The 9,336-nt window shown below is 31.5% G+C and overlaps 1 protein-coding gene across 1 annotated transcript; it reads left to right on the top strand.

The window, feature by feature from the left end:
• Positions 1 to 7,046: 7,046 nt before the first annotated feature.
• On the top strand, positions 7,047 to 8,159 carry LOC106770437 (uncharacterized mitochondrial protein AtMg00810-like). Its single transcript, XM_014656248.1, has 2 exons — positions 7,047 to 7,124; positions 7,653 to 8,159. The coding sequence occupies exons 1-2, from the start codon at positions 7,047 to 7,049 to the stop codon at positions 8,157 to 8,159; spliced, it is 585 nt and encodes a 194-aa protein (XP_014511734.1).
• Positions 8,160 to 9,336: the final 1,177 nt, after the last annotated feature.

Genomic DNA, 9,336 nt, shown 5'->3' with positions numbered 1-9,336 from the left:
ATTATTTTGACATTACTTTAGTTATAAAAATATATACTGTGTTGAAGTCTTTTAAATGAAAAGTGAACATGCAATTTTCTCAAGTTATTATAAATAAAAAATAAATTTTGTATAATATTTGGAGAACGTAACATCACATTCATTTGAAATAAATGAAAGCTAATAAAAGATAAGAAAAAAAAAAGTTAAAAATATTACCATGTAAAAAATTTAGGAAAAAAATAATGTTATATATAAGAGAAATTTAATTTATATACACAGTACAAAGGATATGTTATTATAAACTAATTAAAAATCTATTTTATTGTAATTTTTAGAGTGATTAATAACAAATTAAAAAGAACTTATCATATGAAAATTTGTAATTGAATAACAAACTAAGTTTTTTTCTGTTGATATATATATTTTTTTTTATCAATGTATAAAACATATATATCCATTGAGATATACAAATATTTTTGGGTAAGATCTTTTATGAAGAAAATAAACAACGTTTGGGCTAGTCAATCTTTTGGATTTGTTGGATTTTTCTACATGCACCTCCATAATTACTATTTGAGCCTATACTTAAAGCAAAACGATTAAAGTACTCTTGATGTATAATTTAATCTTTAACCTTAATTCTTTCCCGTCTCTCTGTACAACAGAAGGAAGATAGGAGAAAGAGAGAAACGAATAGAAGAAGAAAATGTTCTAAATTGATAATTCTGAAACTCCTTTTTGGATTGGACAATTGTTGCTCGTGTTTAAAATGTTTCAGATTAGGTGTCCTGGAAGCTTAATGTTAAAGGTTTCTACAACTAATAATCTGAAACAATAATTTCATGAAAAAAAGAGGAAGGATTACAGCAAAAAGAGAATGGGGTCGTAGTGGGTGCATTGGGGGAAAATGAAAAAAAAAAAAAAAAAAAAACAGAAACAAGTTTGTATAATGAATTTGATAGGAGGGATAATCAAGTTTGTGTAATTTGATTTCGTTTGAAATGCATAATTCAAAAGGCATTTGACATTTAAACTATTCAGTTTAAAAATATTTTTTTCTTAAAATAATGCCTTTTGATTACACTAAAAAAAAACTACTAAATCATACAATCTGAAATTTATATTTAACTTTAAGAAAAATCTGTATATTCATTAAGAAATAAGTTTTTAAATCTAACTCAATATCACAAAATTGATTTGTAAGGTGAGGTTTACACCCTACTTATATATTATAATTTGATCTTATCTCTAGTCGATGTGGAACTTTTAATACACTCCTTTCACGCCGAGATATAGACATCTCGAGCGTGAAAGTAGAATTAATGGGTGGTCCGATAACGAAATCTTATACTAGGGCATCCTTCTTCTTCTTGTTATATCAAATTACGTACCATGTATGCCACTTTACCTAATACAAAATACATTCATTGTAATATTTGTCACTGTTCAAGCAAAGAAAATTGCTTTTTCAATCAAGCACTATTGTTTCAAAAGCTCCTTTTGATTTAATTCATGTTGATATTTTGGAGTCCTATTGTACTTCTTTTGTTGATGGTTTCAAATATTTCTTAACTATAGTATATGATATGTCTAGATTCACATGGATTAAATTGATGGCAAGTAAGTTAGATACAATGCATTATGTAAAAGTTGTTAGATCAGATAATGTTAATGAGTTTGCAATGACAAATTTTTATAAACAAAGAGGGATACAACATCAATTATCTTATGTTGAAACACCTTAACAAAATGGAGTTGTTGAGAGAAAACATCAACACATTCTTAATGTTGCTACATCTTTAATGTTTCAATCCCATTTGCCCATAATTTTCTGGTCTTTTGTTGTTCGTTATGTTGTGCAACTCATTAATATTTTACCTTCCAAAGTTTTGACATATTTTTCCCCATCTCAGTTGTTACACAATATTAAACTTGACATTACTTACTTACGAGTTTTTGGCTCAATTTGATATGCTTCAAGAAGTGAGTTTTTAAGCCTAACTCAACCCTACAAAATCGGCTTGTAAGGTGGGGTTTGCACCCCACTTGTGTATATATATATATATATATATATATATATATATATATATATATATATATATATATATATATTATAATTTAACCTTATCTCTAGTCGATGTGGAACTTCCAACAATTTTTTTAAGAGAAAAAACTATTTCTAAATTATATAATCCAAATATCAGTTTTAGCTTCTGGATTGCATAACTGAAATTTATTTTTTGACATTCATCTAGAATATGCAATCTAAAATGGACAAAGTGGGAAACATATGAAGGTGCATGTATATCTAAGAGTTTTGCTTTATACCTCCATTTTCCTAAAATACTTTTTCATTAGTGAGGTTGGTAATCAATAATTATTGTTTATTGTGAAGTTTCCCACATAAAAAAAATGCATAAAATTATTATGAAGCTTTCAGATCTTGAACGGATTTCGAAATTTATTGAAGACCCCGACGAATGTTGAAATTCGTTTGAGTCTTTAACGTATTTCGAAATCTATTGAAAACACAAACAGAATCCGTTGATCGACCAAATGAGTTTCGAAATTTGGGAGTCGAAAATACACCCAATGAATTTCGAAATCCTTTTAAGAGCTAAACGGATTTCGAGATCCATTAGACTTTTTTCAAATATTATTTTAAAATTTAAAAATTTGTTATAAATGTTTAATTTATTATATTTCATTAATAAATTTTTTGTATGACATTTTTTAATTTAGTAAAAAGAAATTGTTATTTAAAATGCATATGAAAAATTTAAATAATTTCTTAGGTAGTTTTAAATATTATTATTTTGATGTCTTTTTTTAAGTATATTACAAATTTGTTATATGTTTTTAGATTATTATAAGTTATATTAGATATCGAGGGATGAATTTTATATTATAGGTGATTATAGTAAAAAATGGAAGAATATCCTTAAGGGATGGATTCTCAAATAAATTATTGTATACTAACAAATTTTTATTTTTTTATAAATGAGATTGTCGAGGGAGATTTGGTCAATCATTTCACAACAAATGAAATATTTCTCTCTCGTGAAAACTTAATTGAATGGGTGAAAGAGATTGCACATAATCTAGGATTCGTTGTGGTGACTATAATATCGAATAAAACTATTAGTCAACCTAGGAGGAAGACATTTGTGTTCTTAGGATGTGAAAGACGTGGAAAATATAAAAAATACAAACCCGATTTGCAACCTAGTACATATGACACCCAAAATGTGAGTGTCCTATCAAGTTAAGGGGCAAGCCATCTTGTAATGGTGATGGGTGGGTATTGCAATTGATATGTGGACACCACAACCATGATTTGGCAAAATTTTTAGTGAGTCATCCTTTTGCTGGTAGGTTAAGTCTTACTGAACATGTAATACTTGTTGATATGACTAAAACCAAAGTAACACCTGCAAATATTTTGTTAACTCTTAAAGAAAATAATGATCGTAATGTCACTACAATAAAACAAGTTTACACAGGAATTTATACATATAAATGGTCATTGAGAGGGTCGAGAACTAAATTACAGCAACTGATGATGATGTTGGATCATGATAACTACATTCATTAGAGTATATGCATGGAGGAATATGAGGTTGTCAGTTTGACCTTTTCTAGACACATTGATGAATCAAATTGTTGAACGCGTTTAATATTGTTGAGATTGTTGATAGGGGGAACACAAGTTTAGTTGAACCCACAATCTCAGTGATATTTGTGTTTCTGATGATGACAACACGTAGTTAATAAAAACTCATGTGTTTGTATTATGTTACATGTTACATGCTTATATGCTTACTGTGTTGCAATTGTAAAAGCATGTTTGTGAACACATTTTATTGATCAAAGCATACCATTGTGTTTAATATGTGACTTTATCTGTGTATGCATAACATAAGGTTTCAGAAATGAAAAACCACAAGCGCTTATGTTTGAACTTTAAAGTGTGGCAAAACAACAGTTTTAAGTCGATTACATTATTGGTGAAATAGATTAAAACTCTTATGTTTGCACAAATAATTTTCAAATGTGCTCTGATGAATTTTGTGAAGGAAAGTTTTCAAAAATGTGCTCAGTGTTTCTATTTAATCGATTGCATGCAACTTGTATTCGACAAGTTAGTTATTGATTTGAAAACTGTTTAAATGCTTGGCATAACTGTTACAACAGTCATATTTTTAAATATGTTGACCAAGCATTTACTATGAATCAATTACATTAAATGCTCTTTCAATTAATTCATTTTACTGCTATTATTCTGTTATAACTGAGAAATGTATTCGACTACATTAATACCTTAATCGATTAAAATGTGTCTGTTTTGTGTTATACTATATATTGATGCATGACTTGATTTTTGCAAGAAGAATTGATCTTTACACTTTCATATCTTTTCAGTGTACTTTGTGATATCTTACAAAAGAGAGAAAAGCTCCAAGAACCAAGAATGACCATGGTGATCAAAGTCTTGAAGGTTTCTTGCATAGCAAGGTTGATCTGTCTTGGAAACGTCTGATCCTTCTACACGCAAAGGTGTTTTCTAATTAGGAAAGCTTTGGCAATACCTTAAGAGTTGTTGGAATTCCCTATGGTGTGTACAGGAAGAAGAACCAGGTTCTTGACTTTGAGGGTTTCTCAAAGGGGTTGACAGCAGAGGACGTCTATTTTTGCTACGTGTCTGTTTTGTACTGCCTATATTAGATTAGTGGGTTAGAGAGGTGTTTTACATCTTGACGTGATGTTACTATAAAAACCTATAGTGTATTTGGCTTCCATTGAGTGGAAGGACACTGGATGCAGGCAGGTTGGCCGAACTAGTATAAAAAGTAGTGTTTGAATTTTGTCTTCTCTTATCCTTGCATATAGTCGATTAACCTGTCATTGCATTTTATTAAGCATACTATTTCATTGCATACAAATTTACTTGCGTTTGAAGAAAAGTGCAAAGACATCCTATTTTGTGAAAATGATTTTGAAAGCAAACATTTTTACGCATCACCAATTCACCCCCCTCCCCTCTTTGTGTAAGAAACTAAGTACTTCTTTTTTAACAATTGGCACCAGAGCTGGTTTTCATAAGATATTTGAAAAACAAATCGATTAAGATTTTTGTCTAATCGATTCGATCCTGAAAAATGGCTTCTGTTTCTCAAACAATAAGGAAAAGTGAATATGCTTTTGAACTTGTGCATGTTACATGTAATGCTAAGCGAAACTCAATCATTAATGGATTTTATGAGTCCTTTGAAGCAGGTTTCTTGCGGAACAAGAAGAATGACATTGATGGGATGGAATCCAGAATTGAAAGGATAAATCTCCAGGCTGAAAAGTTCACAAAATTTCTCAACAGGAAGAAAAATGACGAACATCAAAATAAAGAGAAGATCAAGAGAGAAAATGTATGTAGGAATGATTATAATGATGGCAAAATCTGAAACGATGAAAGCTTGTCTGGAACAAGGAGTGAAAGGTTCCATGTGGTTTTTGGATAGCGGATGCTCAAGACATATGACAAGAGATCCATCAAAATTCACAAGCATCTCTTACAAGACTACTGGTCACGTCACTTATGGTGATAATAACAAGAGTAAAATCATTGGCATTGGTAAAATTCAAACTCCCTCTTCATACGAAATTGATAATGTACTGCTTCTTGAAGGGTTGAAGCATAATTTGCTTAGCATTAGTCAATTATGTGATAGAGGACTGAAAATAACTTTTGAACCAAAATATTGTTTGATAAGCAACGATTCAACTGATGAATTGCTATTAATAGGGAAAAGATACAACAACATATACATAATCAATTTTAGAAAAACTTCTTTCAAGTCTTTTGTATGTCTTATGTCCAAAGAAGATGATGCATGGTTATGGCATAAGAGATTAGCCCATATTAATATGAATCAATTAAACAAGTTGATATTTAAGGATCTTGTCATTGGTCTTCCTAACATACGCTATACTTCTAAAAGATTATGTGATGCATACCAAAAAGGAAAACAAACAAGACAATCATTTAAAAATAAGAGAGAAATGTCCACTACCAGACCTCTTGAACTATTACATATGGACTTGTTTGGTCCCTCAAGGGTTAGAAGCTTAGTGGTAATTTGTATGGTTTAGTAATTGTTGATGACTATTCTCGTTATACTTGAACTTTCTTTAATTTTGCAAAGAGTGAAACTTTCAAGGTGTTCAAGAAATTTGCTACTGTTATACAAAATGAAAAAGAGCTCAGAATAAAATCCATAAGGAGTGATCATGCCAAAGAGTTCCAGAATGAAGTATTTGATGAATATTGTGCAGAAATGGGAATATCTCACAACTTCTCTGCACCAAGAACTCCTCAACAAAATGGAGTCGTGGAAAGAAAGAACAGAGCATTAGAAGAACTAGCGAGAACCATGCTAAACGAGAGGGACTTACCGAAATACTTCTAGGCAGATGCTGTGAGCACGACTTACTATGTGTTAAATAGAACAGTGATAAGGTCTATGCTAAACCTGACTCCCTACGAGCTGTTGAAGGGAAGGAAGCCTAACATCACACACCTACGAATATTCATATGCAAGTGTTTCGTTCTCAATAATGGTAAGGAGATCATTGGTAAGTTTGATTCCAAAGTCGATGAGGCTATCTTTATTGGCTACTCTCTTGCAAGTAAAGCTTATAGGGTATATAATAAGAGAACTTTGTGCGTTGAAGAGTCTGTACATGTAGCTTTTGATGAATACATTGATATTGTCACTAACCAAATACACTCTAGGAAAGTTTATAGATGCAGGTAATTCCTCTGGGGAAGAAGAGGAAAATGAAGAAGTTCCGGAAGAGGAAAATTTTGAGAATACAGTCAATCCTCCTAGAACTAAATCAATTAAGGAGTGGAACCAAGAAATGTCTCAACAAGCAACATCATTGGAGACATCACAAGAGGAGTTTCCACCAGGCGACAACTAAATGAGTTCTAGATGAATGTAGCATATATGTCTCACATTGAACCAAAGAATATTGAGGTTGCACTTGCAGATGAAAACTGAATGATGGCCATGCAAAAAGAATTGAATCAGTTTAAAAAGAACAACGTGTGGGAGCTAGTTCCAAGAACAGAAAATATTCAGGTAATAGGTAGAAAGTGGGTCTTCAGAAACAAGATGAATGATTCAGGAGAAATAATCAAGAATAAAGTCAGATTAGTTACAAAAGGCTGCAACTAGGAAGAGGGAATCAATTATGATGAAACTTACGCTCTAATGGCCAAATTGGAAGCAATAAGGATCCTACTAGTTATTACCTATGTAATGAAGTTTAGATTGTACCAAACGGATGTTAAGAGTGCATTCCTAAACGGGTATATCAAGGAAGAAGAATATGTGGAACAACCACTAGGATTTTAAGACTATGAACATCCAGAACATGTCTTCAAATTAAGAGAGACTCTGTATGGGTTGAAACAAGCACCAAGGTCTTGGTATGAATGACTTAATGAATTTCTGGTAAAGAAAGAATTCACTAGGGGTAAAGTAGATTCAACCCTTTTCATTAAAAATTCCAAAAAGGATAGATTGTACGTACAAATTTATGTTGATGATATCATATTTGGTTCAACTAATCTGTTATATGCAAAGAATTTTCTAAAGACTATGCAGGAAGAGTTTGAGATGTCCATGATTGGAGAAATCACGAATTTTCTTGGGCTTCAAGTTAAGCAGAATGAGAACGACATCTTCATACAACAATCTAAATACTGCACTGATCTATTGAAGAAGTACAAAATGTTGGATTGCAAAGAAGCTACAACTCATATAGCAACCAAATGGTATCTTGACCTTGAAGAGAAAGGCAATGCTATAGACCAGAAAATGTACAGAGGTATGATCGGATCTCAATTGTACTTAACTTCCACTAGATCGGATATCATGCATAATGTCTGTCTTTGTGCTAGGTTTCAGTCTCAACCAAAGGAATCACACTTAACTGCTATAAAAATAATTTTGAAATATTTAAAAGGAATCAAGAATCTTGGACTGTGTTATCCCAGTGGTTCAAACATTTTTCTTAAAGGATACAGTGATTCTGATTTTGGAGGCTATAAGCTAGACAGAAAGAGAACTAGTGGTACATGTCATCTGTTAGGATGTTCACTAGTATCTTAGAATTCAAAGAAACAAGCTTGTGTGGCATTATCTACCACAGAAGCGGAGTACATTGTAGCTAGAAGCTGTTATGCTCAATCTCTTTGGATCAAGAGTCAACTAGAGGACTATGGCATATCATTGGATCAAATTCCTTTAAAATGTGATAATACCAATGCAATAAATTTGACTAAGAATCTTGTTCTTCACTCTAAAACTAAGCATATTGAAATAAGGCATCATTTCATAAGAGACCACATCCTCAAAGGTGAAATTAAGGTCGAATATATAGACACCTTACATCAATGGGATGATATTTTTACAAAACCATTGAATAAGGAAAGATTTTATACAATCAGAAATGAACTAGGGATTCTGGATGATAGTAGCATAAAATAGCTCAAATCGATTATCAAGTGTGTATGTATGCAATTTGACAGATTTTACTGTTACATTCACATCATTTCATATTCATACCTTAACTGTGTTGATTATTGTACTACATTAATACTAAAATGCTTGATCTAGTTGAGACTGAAAGGTTATGTAGGAATAATGTTTGCTGATTGAGCAAGAATAGAAAACCTACAATACTCTGCATCACGAAATCAATTGAGATGAACCTCTAATCAATTGGTTTTCATAACTCGGTTTGAAGATTTCAAACTTCTGATAGCTGACATCTTTAAACCTTGAATTACTATTTGTTGATTGTTTATTCAGCTTATGTCTTTATGATTCATCCACGGTGAATATGTTTTGAGATAAGAAGCGATTAAACTGACATGGGGTGTTGTATATGTTTGATTAGTTCACATGTTTCCACAAAGAGGGAGAAATTAATTAATACATGTGAATATCAGTAATAGGGGGAGCATCATATTAATTCTGATTATCTGATTGATGCATCTCTATATGTTTGATTATCTGTGTTTCAATTATTGAATACTCTCAATACCCTTTTTGCTAATGCCCAAAGGGAGCGAATGTTTGATATGATTAGGGAGAATTGTAATTGACGATAATCTGTGGTAATCTGTGATTGTGACTGTACAACATGGTTTTATTAATCATGGTTGTGCATCATTAAAAAAGGTTAGAGATTGTCGAGATTGTTGATAGGGGGAACACAAGTTTAGCTGAACCCACAATCTTAGTGATATATGTGTTTTTGATAATGAGAACACATAGTTAATAA

The sequence above is a fragment of the Vigna radiata genome, chromosome 8 (assembly GCF_000741045.1).
Source record: "Vigna radiata var. radiata cultivar VC1973A chromosome 8, Vradiata_ver6, whole genome shotgun sequence".
NCBI classification, from domain to species: Eukaryota; Viridiplantae; Streptophyta; class Magnoliopsida; order Fabales; family Fabaceae; genus Vigna; species Vigna radiata.
This window is presented reverse-complemented; position numbering and strand designations above follow the sequence as displayed.

Coding starts and splice junctions, on each gene's coding strand:
- LOC106770437 (XM_014656248.1), top strand. CDS start 7,047: ATGGCCATGCAAAAAGAATTGAATCAGTTTAAAAAGAACAACGTGTGG. Junction 7,125..7,652: donor CAAGAACAGAAAATATTCAG/GTAATAGGTAGA, acceptor AAGACTATGCAG/GAAGAGTTTGAGATGTCCAT.